The 15,423-nt window shown below is 38.5% G+C and overlaps 1 protein-coding gene across 1 annotated transcript in view; it reads left to right on the top strand.

The window, feature by feature from the left end:
• Nucleotides 1-13,858: 13,858 nt before the first annotated feature.
• The window catches only part of LOC126481552 (cholinesterase 1-like), a 173,095-nt gene continuing 171,530 nt past the window's right edge, over nucleotides 13,859-15,423 (top strand). Inside the window, exon 1 of the mRNA XM_050105390.1 lies at nucleotides 13,859-13,928. Within this exon, the coding sequence (XP_049961347.1) occupies nucleotides 13,866-13,928 (63 nt within the window). The 5' untranslated portion in view covers nucleotides 13,859-13,865. The remainder of the gene's footprint in view (nucleotides 13,929-15,423) is intronic.

The raw sequence follows: 15,423 nt of genomic DNA, 5'->3' as shown, positions 1-15,423 counted from the left end.
TGGCCATGCCTGATAATTTCATTAGATAAGCTGCTGTCCCTTGTTTTCTTTTAATTCACATGATCTTTGGGGACTTTCCTATTAGTGTAGGTCACCGGGAACAGAATCAGTAAGATCTCAGGGGTAAACTAAATTAATGAAACTGAACCTTGCAGTAAACCATTACGTTATCTGAGAGCCACTTCTAGTCATCTCGTATTACTCCTACAGAGTGTGTGATTCCCTTCGTTTTAGGTAAGCGAATTTAATTCATCTGATCAGTATGACAGGGTAAGTCACGGTCCTGAGTCAAATTCGTCTCTCCCTCAATGATGCTATATCCACTTAACTCCGGCTGAAGTGTTCGGAAATAATAGGAGAACACGTCAGTGACAATAAAAATTTGTACTAGGTCTGGAGACATGCCAAGACAGCATAATAGTCAATGTAGGATGTCCTTGTTCTACGCTCGACTGGGCGCACTTTTCATCTCACGATATAGTCAAAGGCGTTCCTCACTGTCAATGTAGGTATACTGCATATAAGTTGGTGAGAATCCCTGGAAAGACATTCTGGGGGAATGGGTCTGGATGTCCAGATTTAGGTTCCACATGGGTTCCCTGGATCGATTAAGGGGAATGCTGGAATGGTTCCATTTGAGTTTGTATAGCTTCTCAAACGACCTAATTGTCTGCTCTACGTCTTTTCCTTTTCGTTTTACTTATTCGTGAAATTTCCTGCTCGAATACTACATACTAAGATTTTGGTAGTTTTCTTCGATATTTATTCTATACGACCCACGTGGCCCTTTGATATCCATCATTTCGATGAAAAGCGACGTTACAACATTACTGCATTTTGTACAACAAAAGCTTTCCTTGTTGTAAAAACATTACATATTGTCAATGGATACTATGTGATCGACTGATTATCTTAATTTGTTTTCTTAAGGCACAATCAAAAAAGCATTTAACAATGCAGTAATCGGTTGTATTGACGAAAGCGTTTTTGTTGACAACGCAACGAAAACGTAAGTTATCGCTTGCAGGAAAGCTATGTCTGATGATACCACTGGCTGGTGAAACCGACTGGTACAGTGTGAAACGCTTTTGTGACTGCGTTGGAAGAAAATAAGAGAAACTCTCCTTGTGAGTAGATTGTTCCAGCACTTAACGTTGTTCAGAAATTCATGTCATGAAAGCGAACAGGACAGCCACCTCTCTGTAAAGTACGGAATTTGTTCATTAGTAGAGGAGCTTTTGAAGCTACTAATGAGAGTCTCTTATTTTCGGCACATAACAATAATGTTTTCAACCTTTTTTGTGCTTTGCGTTCTTATTTAATTCGAGTAAATTTTAATCTTTTAGTAGTACGTAACGGAAACATCCTCTGTTTATGATTACGTATCCATTCGTTCGGGGGTCCTCATAAATTCGCTATAAGCGTTAGCTAAATTGAGAAAAAAAGTTTTCTCCGTCACATGCTCGTTAGCGTGAAGCTTTAGGTGTACAGGCGCCAGAAAATTATTGCTTGCCCTTATCAGATGTGGAACAGTCTGCACGTTAACTGCTTCCGTCGATAAATCCAGTATAAATGATTACATAATAGGGCAGCGTGATTGCCGTGCTCAGAGATAAGAGTTTGTGCGCCGGGCGATCATATCGGCTAATTGCCCAGCGGTCATAGGTCGGCGACCCACGCTCACCGTCCTCTCCCACGGATATCGACATCAGGCAGAAATAGAACCTGGTACCAGCCTACGACGGGTCATGGAAAAGCGCTGTCACACATGCCGTGTCTCATCAAACGACTTGGACACAGCACACAAAGCCACCCATTGCGATAATTTTCGTCATATTGCTGCAAACGTTGGGTATAGCTCAGTTCTTTCGACGTGGAAGGCCTATATGCTAGGAAGAGAGGGTGCCTTAGAGACACAATTTGGCATTGTTGATTTCGAGGTAAATTGTTTGCTTAGCTACAGACACAAGTTGGTATTGTTGATTTGGAGATAAATTATTTGCTCAACTACGAGGGTTATGCCGGAACTACTAGCTCTCTTTTTTTTTTTTTCATAGAAACCTCAACAGACACAGAAAGCAAAGAAACATAGTTAAATAGCACAGGATTTCGGCTACATATTGTTACATCGCCACATAGTCACCACCATTTGAAACGCACTTTTGCAAACGGTGGTGCATGCTGCTCTCTTGAAAACCTGAGCCAGATGGGGCAAACCACTGATACAGCTTTTACGACAGGATCTTAGCCTGTAAAATGTTGTACGCGTAGACTGTCTTTCAAAGTCCCAAAGAAATAAATGTCTAAAGATACTGAAGCATGACTACACAGTGAATGTTCGGTACATCCCAATTTTGAAATGAATTCTATGGTAGCAAAATTGCTGTGAGGCCTGACTTTATCGTGCTGCATAAGGAAGTTTGTCTTTTTCTCTGGCCTGAATCTGGAAATTCTGACTTTCAGCGTAGCGCCAACTTGTAATATTGTGAACTTGTGGCTTTTTGAATTGATAGTTACTTCAGGTTACAAGACATCAAAAAATAAACACACTCTGCCAGTCCCAGAATACTGTGCATATCACTTCACATGTAAATGACTGTGTCTGGAACTGCGTCTTCAGTGCAGAATTCACACGTCACCACTACGTAAACTGTCTTTTGGATTCCGTCTGGCAGCGGTGACACCACGTCTCATCTCCGGTGGTGACTGTGTTCAGAAAATTGCCATCGTCAGCCTCAGATAGCTCCAGCAGGTACCAACAAACATTAATTTGATGAATTTCTTTTGCATTCGTTTAATCATCCACAGGGCTTATCTTACACACACTTTGCGATAACAAGGTTGAGTAATATCTTGTCTAAGACATTACAGCCGAAACTGTGGCTATGTACACAATTTCTTGGTCGTAATCCACCGCGAGCGTGCGCGCACGTCTGTGAATGCGTGTGTGTGTGTGTTTGCTTATTAAAGGTGCTCGACAGTCAGGTTACTACAGCTTTCTGAATCGATTGAGACGTTGTTCACTTATGAGGGATGGCAGCTGACCAGTGCTTGGTTTGTCTTGCACATCATTTTCAGCACTACTGAAACCACCTCACACACGCTTAGTGTATAGTCTGTATACACATTTAGCAAGCGTCGCTGCATTTCAATTAGCACAATTTGTCCAGTTGCGAGGAATTCAATGAACATCTCTGTTTTATTCGCACCTCGACGCCATTTAGGAACGGTCTCCTGCTGCTGCTGCTGTCTTTCGGAAGACAATGAAACTAAGAGGACATTTGTGGGATGATTCGGTAATTAACACTACACTCCCTCGGACACTCAAAGTCAACACAAATGAACAGGAGGCATCACTTTCAGAATGACCCTCATATAAATAAGATACAGTACTGTGAATAGTTATTCCTGTAGTATACCATTGAAGAATACTTAACATAGCTGGGTTAAGCATGTTTGGTTGAAAACAAAAGTAAAATTTGGTTGCAAATGACGGATAATAGTTATCATGATATACAACATAAGCAACACTGAGCCAACAACTGAAAAAAATGCCCAGAAATATTAGTAATACAACTAGAGTTGCCTAGAAAGAGATCAGTGGAGAGGCAGTATCAACCACATTAACATATTTGTTGAAACTTGAAATATCTTCATCAGATCGTGAAGAGCCATAGTGTTTTCAAAAACAATTTTTGGTTGCTAAATGTATTGTGCTTGCTATTGATCTGACCGAGTCACGTGATATCAGCCAAGTCTAAACATTTTTATTTGTAGCTGCACTGTTGCTGAGTGAGATGTGATATACACTTAGCTTTCCGGAAGTTTGGGAAAATTTCATAGACCTGCCGACTGCTATCAAACAAGTTGCAGTCACTTCGCCAGTGCTTTGTCTGGACTTTTTTGCAAATTCCGTTAGTGGTTAACGTCTGTACCTTGTCCTGCTCGCCCTTAGTGACGAAGTTTGAGGCAGAAAGATCATTTTGGTAACGTCTATGGTGAATATCAGAAGCAGTGACGTGATTGAAACTGTTCCAGATACCAAAATTAGTCCAATGAGAACAACTGTCTTCGCTGCCACAAGAAAGTCCAAGGTGTTGTCTGTATGTTTGTGAGAGGCTATATTTTGATGTACCTGCGGCTCTGCTGGCAGCTATTAAACTATTGAATAACTGTTTATGATTTGTATAAAATTCCAAACTAAAGTTAATAAACTGCCATGTACAACCTGTTATAAAACCATAAGACAACAGGTCCCAAAAAGGATGCAAATAAATAAATAAAATCGTTAGTGTTTTTGATCTGTCAATACTCAGGTGCTGTTAATATTGTAGTAATGACCTTTATGTTAGGACCCGCATGTACGAACGTGAAGAACGGTAATATTTATTTTGCAAGACAAGTTTCGCCTCGGTTTATTAAGGCATCATGAGGGATCTGAAACGCATATGTAACGTCCCCTTTGGGAAATTATAAACGACTGTGCTGGTAAACCTCTTACGTTATTTGATTTTCAAACAGCTGAGCAGAACTGAACGTACTCAGACATTTCGCTCTTTACTTAGTCTGATCAACACTAAACTGACACACAATATTTTTAGCGCAACGCAATCTGACTTTCAATAATCCCTACAAAAGAATGGCCCTGACTAACAATAACCTATACCTTTCATGAATCACTTACCTCACAAAAATATTCGTTACTCGAACTACTGCAATACAGTGAGCGCTAATATTACCAGCTAAATAAAGGATTCTAACTACTGAAGGCACTAACTACTGATAGACTCACCTCCAACTGCGCGACACTACGCGCTGTTCACATCCAACTGCCCAAAACTACAATAGCGAATATTCCAACAATGCCAATCAGCCACAGACTGCACACAGCACAGCCAGTGATTTTCATATAGAGCGCTACGTGGCGTTACCAACATAATAACCTAAACAGCCTACTTACACATATACCTTTTCATTTGTATGCAACACATTCAGGCAGAGCAACAGCTTCACCAGCTGAACAGCAAGAGTACGTGTATTGCAATAGCAGCACACTCAGTAAATAATAAAACATATACAGGATTATAAGTGACTCTGCGCTTTCAGAAGAGGACTGCTTGAAACAACAAGACATACCGAAAATAGATACATACCAGTGGGTAGAGCATCTCTCCAAGTTTTAACTCACATCACAGGTGCTCAACACGAGCACAGATTACGACATGGCAAACGTTAATATGCGTGAGCAGTGCATTGAAGTTGCAGTTACTGCTGTCCAGGAAGGCGCAACAACAGCCGCCCGCTTTGGAAATTTGTTCATCGGTTTGCCTGTCTGCAGGCGTCAACTATTTCGATGTTACAGCATGGAGCAAATGATTTGTCTACTTGTTGTGACACACCTGCCCCCTATTGGGCGATAACACGAAACGAGCTGCCCTTCTTTGCACTTTTTCGATGTCCTCCGTCAATCCTACTTGGTAACGATCCTATAACGCGCAGCAATATTCCAGCAGAGGACGGACAAGGGTAAGGTAGGCTGTCTCTTTAGTGGGTTTGTCGCATCTTCTAAGTGTTCTGCCAACAAAGCGCAGTCTTTCTTTCGCCTTCCTCACAATATTATCTCTGTGGTCTTTCCAATTTAAGTTGCTCTTAATTTTAATTCCTAGGTATTTAGTCGAATTGATTTGTGCGATTCATCGTGTACCCAAAATTTATCGCATTTTTTTTTAGTACCCATGTGGATGACCACGCACTTTTCTTTGTTTAGTGCAAACTGCCACTTTTCGCACCATACAGAAATTCTCTCTAGATCATTTTGTAATTGGAATTGATCGTCTGATGATTTTACTAAACGGTAAATTACAGCGTCATCTGTGAACAATCTAAGGGGGCTGCTCGGATCACCTCACCTAGATCATTTACGTAAATCAGGAACAGCAGAGGGCCTATGACACTGCCTTGCGGAACGCCTGATATCACTTCTGTTCTACTCGATGATTTACCGTCTATCACTACGAACTGTCACATCTCTGAGAGGAAATCACGAATCCAGTCACACAACTGAAACGATACTCCATACGCATGCAATTTCATTAATAGTAGCTTGTGAGGAACGGTATCAAAAGCCTTCTGGAAATCTAGGAATATGGAATCGATCTGAAATCTCCTGTCGACAGCACTCATTACTTCATGGGAATAAAGAGCTTTCTGTGTTGCACAAGAACGATATTTTTCTGGATCCGTGTTGGTTAAGTATCAATAAGTCATTTTCTTCAAGGTGATTCATAATGTTAGTACAGTATATGCTCCAAAATCCTACTGGAAATTGAGGTCAGTGATACAGGTCTGTAATTCATTGGGTTACTCCTATTTCCTTTCTTGAATACTGGTGTGACCTGGACTACTTTCCCAGTCTTTAGGAACAGACCTTTCGTCAAGTGAGCGGTCGTATATGATTGCTAAGAAAGGCGCTATTGTGTCTGCGTACTCTGAAAGGTACCTGACTGGTTTACCATCTGGACCAGAAGACTGGCCTTCCTTAAGTGATTTGCGTTGTTTCACAATACCTAAGATATCTACTTTTATGTCACTCATGCTAACAGCTGTTCTGGTTTCGAATTTTGGAATATTTACTTCGTCTTCTTTCGTGAAGGAATTATGGAAAACTGTATTTAGTAACTCCGCTTTAGTGGCACCATCATCGGTAACAATTCCAACGCTATTGCGCAGTGACGGTATTGACTGTTTTTGTCACTGGTCAACTTTACATATGACCAGAATCTCTTTGGGTTTTCAACCATATTTTGAGACAATGTTTCATTGTGGAAACTATTAAAACCATCTCGCATTGGTGTCCGAACTGCATTTCGAGCTTCCGTGAAACTTAGCCAGTCTTGGGGATTTTGCGTTCTTCTGAATTTGGCATGCTTTTTTCGTTGCTTCTGCAACAGTGTTCTGACGTGTTTTGTGTACCATGGTGGATCAGTCCCATCTCTTATTAACTTAGTAAATTAAAAGTTTTTATTGGTTTCTTTCATTTTTCTTTACATCGTTTAAGGTTAGTTGACCAAAACTCTCGAGATCATTCGATTTTTATGTCTAAAAGTATGGCAGTAATTGTTGCTATTAGTCCATGCATTGCACTCTGCATGGATCGCAGTGTTGCTGTTTAAAATATTTTGGCATGTTGCTGATCACGCAGTTGTATGTTGCGTACAGAAGCATTGCAGAACAGTTGTTGGGAGACGTTAGAGAACGTTTTAAAACTCGCAGTCACGTGGTTGAGAATAGATTTCTTTATAATTCGTGGGAGGAGAGATTAAATTAGGTTAGATTAGATTCAATTTTCGTTCCATAGACCCAAAAAATGAGATGATTCTCGAGGGTGTGGAATATGTCACCAAGTATAACATAAAAACATTAAACATGTGAATATAATACTTACTACCCTGATCAATTGTCAGGAGTTTCTCGAAACAGGTAAATACAATGTGGTAAAGTAGAACAGCTAATATTTACAGAATTAACACATTCTCAGAATGAAACATGGTTATGTACTATTAATAAATTTATCATACACAAAATACCTAATCTTCATTGTTCTGATTAAGTGCTGTCAAAACTGAAATCTAACAGATGTTTTTACTTAAGCTGGCTTATCAGTCTCTGTTAAGATATTCATCTATGGACTAGAAGGAGTTGCCTACCAAAATGTCTTTCAAATTCTGTTTAAACCATGCTTTATCTGAAACCAAGTTTTTAATGGTTTCTGGCAATTTATTGAAAATGTGTGTTCCTGAATACTGTAACCCTTGTTGGACCGAGGTACGTGATTTTAGGTCTTTATGTAGATTGTTCTTATTCGTAGTATTGATACTGTGTATTGAGCTATCGGTTAGAAATAGAGATGTATTACTTGCAACAAATTTCATTAAGGAGTAAATATACTGAGAATCAGTGGTTAGAATACAAACTTCCTTGAACAGGTTTCTACACGGCGTTCTTGAATTTTCACCACAAATGATTCTTACCACACGCTTTTGCACCCTAAAAACTTTTGCTCGGTTTGATAAGTTGCCCCAGAATATGACCCCATACAACATAATAGAATGAAAGTAAGCAAAGTATGCAAGTTTTTTATATTTATATCTCCTACATCTGACACCATTCTAACTGCAGCTACAGACTTCTATAGACACTAATGCAATTCGGTGGCACGCCCTTCCCAACTGAATTTATTATCAAGTTGTAATCCCAGAAATGTAACACTGCCAATCTCCTTGATCTTCATATGTTATACACATGCTGGAACGAAATCTCTTACAGGTTCTGAACTGCATATAGTGGGTCTTCTCAAAGTTTAATGCCAATGAATTAGCTTTAAAACACTTATTAATGTCAGTGAAAATTTAATTAGCAGCTATTTCTAAATCTGTACTTGACTTGTTACTTATTGCAATGTTTGTATCAACAAACTCAGCATCTGGCAGTGTAACAGATGAGAGGTTATTAATGAACACAAGAAAAATCAATGGACCCATGTGGATGTAATTAAATCCCAGTCAGATGAAGACTGATTGCTTACTGCACAGGTTTTTTGCAATGACACCCTTTGCTTCCTGTTAGATAGGTAAGACTCAAACCATTTCGTAGCATTGCTGGTGACACCATAATATTCTAATTTAGTTAAGAGGATGTTGTGGTTCGCACAGTCAAAGCCTTTGACAGGCTACAGAAAATTAATTTTCTGTTCCTGTTTGTTTTTTTGTTTTGCATTCAATCAGAATACCATTATTGTCAGAGATGAAATGGACACATATTTCCATACATGTCTTTTAAACTGATTACAAACGCATTTCAATTCTTGTGCAGCAATAAATTTGCTCCCTGACCAGGGCCGGTTCCAGGCCCAAGAGATAAAAATCAGCGTTTGCTGTGTTAAGCTGAGAGAGGCACCAGAGGCTTCCCAACTGCAGAATTTCTGTGCAGATCTTGGGGCGCCAGGTTAAGAAAGGTGCCAGTTCAGAATTTGTGATATGCAAGTATCAATATTAGTAACGAAAACTGACACCGGTGAAACTGTGCAGGAAAAAGGGGGGAGGGAGAGAAATCATATGTCACTTGTGTGCATAATGGAATATGCAAATTAAAAGTAAATTGTGCAGTTCACTATCATAATATTAATACTGAAACTTTCGATATAGACTATGCATTCCTATTTAGAGTTCAGAACTGATTTTTATATTCTGATGCAAAAGTTTATTACATGTCGCTGGTGAACTTTTGGCAGGAAACTGAGAATCCGCAGATACTAAGAAACAGAAAGGCACAAACACGGTTGTTCTTATTACAGAAGTTTATTCGTCCAGTACACACAAAAACACATGATGATTACCAGTTTCAACGAAATTAAATCACGATCTTCAATCATTTGTATAGCAAAGTTGTTTTTACAGGGTCAATCCAATTCATCGACTGTTCACATTAACTGGACACAACTTGTAGAGACGACATTCCATGGTACCTTCTCTCGTCATAGAATAAGAGAAAAGCTGTGCGAACAGTGCACAATTAAATTCAGTTTCTCATCAACGTTCACACCCAGAAATTTTGAATATTCTGCTTTAGCAACAGACTTCTGTTCAAAGTCTATATTTATCAATAGTGTTATGCGATTTACTGTACAGAATTATATATACTGTTTTCTCACGATCTGGTGAGACTCCATTTGCAGAAAATCACTTAATAATTTTCTGAAAGACATTATTTACAATTTTCTGAGCTAATTCTTGTTTGTTGGGTGTGATTACTATACCTGTATCATCAGCAAAAAGAACTAGCTTTGCGTTTTTGAGAATATAGAGTGGGAAGTCATTAATATACATTAAGAACAATAAGGCACCCAAGACTGTACCCTGTGGGACAGAATTCATGATACCTCCCCATTTATGGGATTATGGTGATGTTTGTAGGCTATCTGTATTATTAATTTCAGCTTTCTGCATTCATCCAGTCAAATATGGATTAAACCATTTGTGTACTGTCCCACTTATACCACAATACTTAAGCTGATCTAGTAGAATTTCATGATTCACACAGTCAAAAGCCTTTGATTAGTGAAAGCATAATTATCATTCTCTGTAGAAAAGCATTTCTTAAAACCAAACTGACATTTCGTTAGTACTTCATTTTTACAAATATTCTTGAATACATGACTTTTTGAAGAATTTTGGATAAAGCTGTCAAAACTGAGATTGGGTAGTAGTTGTTAACATCTGACCTATCCACTTTTTTATTCAGTGGTTTAACAATAGCATATTTCAGTCTATCTGGAAAAATGCCCTGTTTCAGTGAGGTACTACGTATGTGGCTGAGAATCCTACTTAACTTTTGGGAATAAGCTTTTAGTACTCTGTTGGAAATGCCATCAATTCCATGCGAAACTTTACTTTTGAGTGAATTTATATTTTCTAACTTCAGTAAGAGAGGTGGCTTGAATTTTAATTTTATCAAACTGCGTAGGTATTGCCTCTTCCATGTATAGCTTTGCATTTTCTAATGAACAGCTGGATCCTATTTTCTCTACAATAGTTAAAAAATAACTATTAAAAACACTTTCGACTTCCAACATTTTGTTAACAAACTGTTCACTGAGTCTGATAGAAATACAGTCTTTCTGTGTCTTGGTTGCCCTGTTTCCCTTTTAACAATATTCCAAACTGTTTTAATTTTATTATCATAGATGCTAATCTCAGACATACCGCACATACTTCTGGACTTACTAATAACTTTTCTTAATGCAGTCCAGTAGCTTTTATGGTGTTTGACTTTTTATGGATCATTACTCGTTCGAACTGTAAGATAAATTTCCCTTTTCTGTTCACAAGATATTTTTATCCCTTTAGTAAGCCATGGCTTTTGAGATGGTTTCTTACAATTAAGTTTCACTGTTTTCTTAAGGAAATTGTTTTCAGAAATACTCACTCTGGTATCATAAAGCAGGTTCAATTTTAAATTAGTATATTAAGTGTCACAAATTGCAGATAATATTTTTACACTTTTAGGTTTTGAACTCCATCTGTTCCTCTAAGTTGGAATACTGAAGAACAGCCTACAACTCGTTAGAATTAAAGGCGTGGCCAATTCATTTATGACATTTGTTATTAATAATCCATCCCAGTTCAAAAATAATAGCGAAGTGCATAGCTACAACACTAGAAGAAACAATGATCTTCAGTGTTCTGGGCTAAATCTGACTGGCACAGAAAGGGGTGAATTATGCTGCCACAAAATTCTTTTGTCATTTGCCAAATCACATTAAAAGTCTGGCAAAAATTAAAAGAATTTCTGAATGACAACTCCATCTACTCGATAGATGAATATTTAAATGTGAAATAGTAACTGCATTAAAAAATATATATGTTTTGTAATGGAAACTTATGTTAAACAGACGCCTTCCACATCGTTACGAAATGTTGTATTCATATTCTATGGAACAAGTATTAATGTAATGTAACGTAAAATAATTGAAATGCTTTATTGTCTTCGTGAAAGCCTTCTTTAGAGTAGTGAATATGTGTCAGGTGTTATTAAGCTTAATGCGAATCACTATCAGAAGTTCATGTGGTGAATTAACTCTCCTCATACAAGCATTTTGCAGTTTTATAAAGCTAGTTAGCAGAATACTGTCAAGTGATCTTTCACAGAACCCAAAGAAATTATGGTCGTATGTAAAAGCTGTTAGTGGTGCCGAAGTTAGTGTCCAGTCCCTAGCGAATGACAGGAACTGAAATTGAAGTTAGTAAAGCAAAAGCTGAAATGCTTAACTCAGTTTTAAAACGTGCCTTTACAAAGGAAAACCTAGGAGGATTGCCTCAATTTAATCCTCGTACCACCAAAAAGATGAATGAAATAACTATTAATGTCAGTGGTTGAGAAACGGTTGGAATAGTTAAAACTGAACAAAGCTCCAGGCGCCGACGGAATCTCTGTCAGATTCTATACTGAATTTGCGGTTGAGTTAGCCCCTCTTCTAACTATAATACATCTTAGATTCCTTGTGGAAAAATTTGTGCCCAGTTCTTGGGAAAGGGCACGAGTCACACCTGTCTACAAGAAGGCTATTAGAGTGATACACAAAACTACTGTCCAGTGTCCTTGAAATCAGTTTGTTGTAGAATCTTAGAACATATTTTGAGCTGAAACATAATGAGGTATCTTGAACAGAATGACCTCCAAAATGCCAACCAATGTGGATTTCAAAAACCTCGATCATGTGAAATCCAACTTGCATTATTCTCACATGACATACAGAAAGCTTTCAATCAAGGCAACCAGTGTTTCTTGATTTTCGAAAAGTATTTGACTATGTACCGCAACAGTGCTTATTCTCAAAAGTGCGATAATAAGGTGTATCAAGTGAAATTTGTTACTGAATTGAGGACTTTTCGGCAGGGGGGACACAGCAGGTTATCTTGAATGGAGAGTTATCGTCTGACGTAGAAGTAACTTCGGATGTGCCCTGAGGAAGTGTGTTGGAACCCTTGCTTTTCATGTTGTATATTAATGACCTTGCAGACAATATTAATAGTAAAATCAGATTTTTTGTAGATTATGCAGTTATCTATAATGATGTGCTGTCTGAGAGAGGCGGCATAAATATTAAGTCAGATCTTAGAAGTGATACACAAAACTACTGTCCAGTGTCCTTGAAATCAGTTTGTCAGAGATTGTAAATTGCTCTAAATATCAGAAATGTAAAATTTTCCACTTTACAAAAAGAAAAAACGTGTTATCCTTTGACTATAATATCAGTAATCACTATTGGAATCAGCCAATTCATATGAATACCTGGGTGTAACACTTTGTAGGGATATGAAATGAAATGATCACATAGGTTCAGTCATGGCTAAAGCAAGCGGTAGACTTCGGTTTATTGGTAGAATACTGGGAAAGTGCAATCAGCCTGCAAAAGGAGATTGCTTACAAATCAGTCGTGTGACGAGTTCTAGAATATTGCTCAAGTGTGTGGACCCTAACTACCTAGGACTAACAGGGGTTATTGAACATATACAGAGAAGGCAGCACGTTTGGTCACAGGTTTGTTTAATATGTGGGAGAGTGTCACAGAGATACTGAAGGAACTGAGCTGGAAGGCTGTTGATGATAGATGTTAACTATCCCGAGAGTCTATTAAAAGTTTCAAGAACCTGCTTTAAATGATTACTCTAGGGATATACTACACCCCTTACATTTCGCTCTCATAGGGATCATGAGGATAAGATTAGAATAATTGCTGCATGCACAGGGGCATTCAAATCATCATTCTTCCCATGCTCTGTACGTGAATGGAACAGCAAGACACCCTAAAACTGGTACAATAGGATGTACTCTCTGCCATGGAGCTCATGGCGGTTTGTGGAGAGAAGATGTAGAAAAACAAAATTGGAAACAATGGTGGGTGACAGCTGTCGCACATGCGACTAATAATGTGGCAAAAATTCACCCGATTATTGCTGGGTTAAAGCTAGTTCCGAAAACAGACCACTGCAGAAATTACTACATTACGAGTTAATGTCCGACACTGAAATATCCTCCACACGAGGGTAGCTGCTCGCTGCTGAAAGTGTTTTCATAGATCGACAGACAGAGGACCCGCAGTAGGGTAAAATTGCGTTCGTGTGGACGCCGCTTTGTTTGTACAGACAGATCGTTGCGTGAGGAGCAGCCTTCAGATTGAGATCTTCAGTGAGATCGCTGAAGTACTTCTCCGCTTAGATAGGATCAAGTGGCATGTGGATGAGAAACAGATAAGAGGCGGAGGAAGAAGAGCTTTACGACAGTACACTGTGGGCTAACATCTCGACATGAGCTCCCCTACACGTATACTGTTGCTTTTGGCGCCAGTTTTCGCTGTCGCAGTTGCCTCGGTGAGTATGCGCCAGCTGGGATATCTTCAAGCTATCTCCATTGATAACTTACTGCTTAGGGCGGCGTCGCAAGGACAAACAGCAGAATCACGGGCGAAAGCTTTAGCTGGCTGTTGTGAGTCTGTTTGTTGCAATTTGAGCATATTGTTGAATACACAGAGTTAGACAACTCTCTGGAGCACTATAGTGTTGGAACAATCGACTGTTTTTAATAATCGATCGGTCAGTCGATAGTTTTTTCGTTCAGTCGGTTTTTACAGTCGAATGAAGCAACTGAATGAAACTAGTCTCAAGCCATGTGAGATATACGAATGTTTGCATTCACTTACCGTGTCTGAGTGGTTTCATTCAGTGTGAGACAACGGATTGAAACAAGTCCCTGCCGGTTGCGGCCATTACATGATGTTTTTCGTTCACTCACGGGGTTTGAGTGATTTTATTCACATACTTGTTCAGTCTTTTCGGTTATTGATGAAACGTGATTAGATATGACAACTTTTTAAGAGACAAATAAATTATCTTATTTGAAGGAGATGTGAATAAAAAGTATATTTCTAAACATAAAGTACATTCAAATTATATTTATTCACTTACTGAAATAAGAATTTTCGTGCTTGTGGCATTAAATGAGGTATGTGTACCAAATAAGGCCCACCTAAGGTATAGAAATTTAGCATTCAGTATGTGTAGGTGGTAAGATTCCGAGATCATACGTGCAACATCCTCCAACTATATTCAGTTCAAAAATAAATGAACATTGAAAGTTTATTTAATTAATATCATCACTTTCAATAAAATTTTGACTCTTGCAAGAGGGCCTTGATAGGAGACCTCGTTCCTAATATGGCCCATAGCCACATGTTGTTCATATTAACATTCTGGGGCATATAAATGGCAGGAAAATTGTTTGGATACACTGCAAGAGTTGTAATGTAATTTTGTTTATGAAATAAGGGGAATGAGATGATACATAGACTTTTATAATTACTTATTTTTACAAACACTTCATACAGAATTGTTGGTACTTACTGATTATTAACTCTTCAGATTATTAAATTTAATCAGCAATCAAAATTGTTCTGACAGCAGCGAATTTCCTTGTCATAAAAGGAAGAATAATTCCAATCATTACGTTTTCAATGAACACATGAATAATGATTCATGAAACTGGTTTTGCTCATTTAAATCATTTTTTACAGGTGGGGAACAGGAAATTTCGCACTTTCCCTTTGGGTATCAACCCTACACATCAAAAAAAGTTTTGCATGATCCCAGTTCCCAGAACTCCTGAAGATAGACGTTGACTGTTGATATTGTATCACACACACAGTCCTTTTGACTGTTCAGAGATGTCACTAAAACTGCCCAAAGATGTAAACAACTCTACATGAGCAGCGCCTATTAGATAGAGGGTGTCCGGCAGCCGATCAGCTCTAGTCATTCCATCAGAAAGGCTACACGGCTGGTGTTGTCAAGTTCAACCATGCCTAGACAG

This window comes from Schistocerca serialis, chromosome 5 (genome assembly GCF_023864345.2).
Source record: "Schistocerca serialis cubense isolate TAMUIC-IGC-003099 chromosome 5, iqSchSeri2.2, whole genome shotgun sequence".
Taxonomy (NCBI): Eukaryota; Metazoa; Arthropoda; class Insecta; order Orthoptera; family Acrididae; genus Schistocerca; species Schistocerca serialis.
The sequence above is the reverse complement of the archived record's forward strand: the minus strand, read 5'-3'. Positions and strand labels throughout refer to the sequence as shown.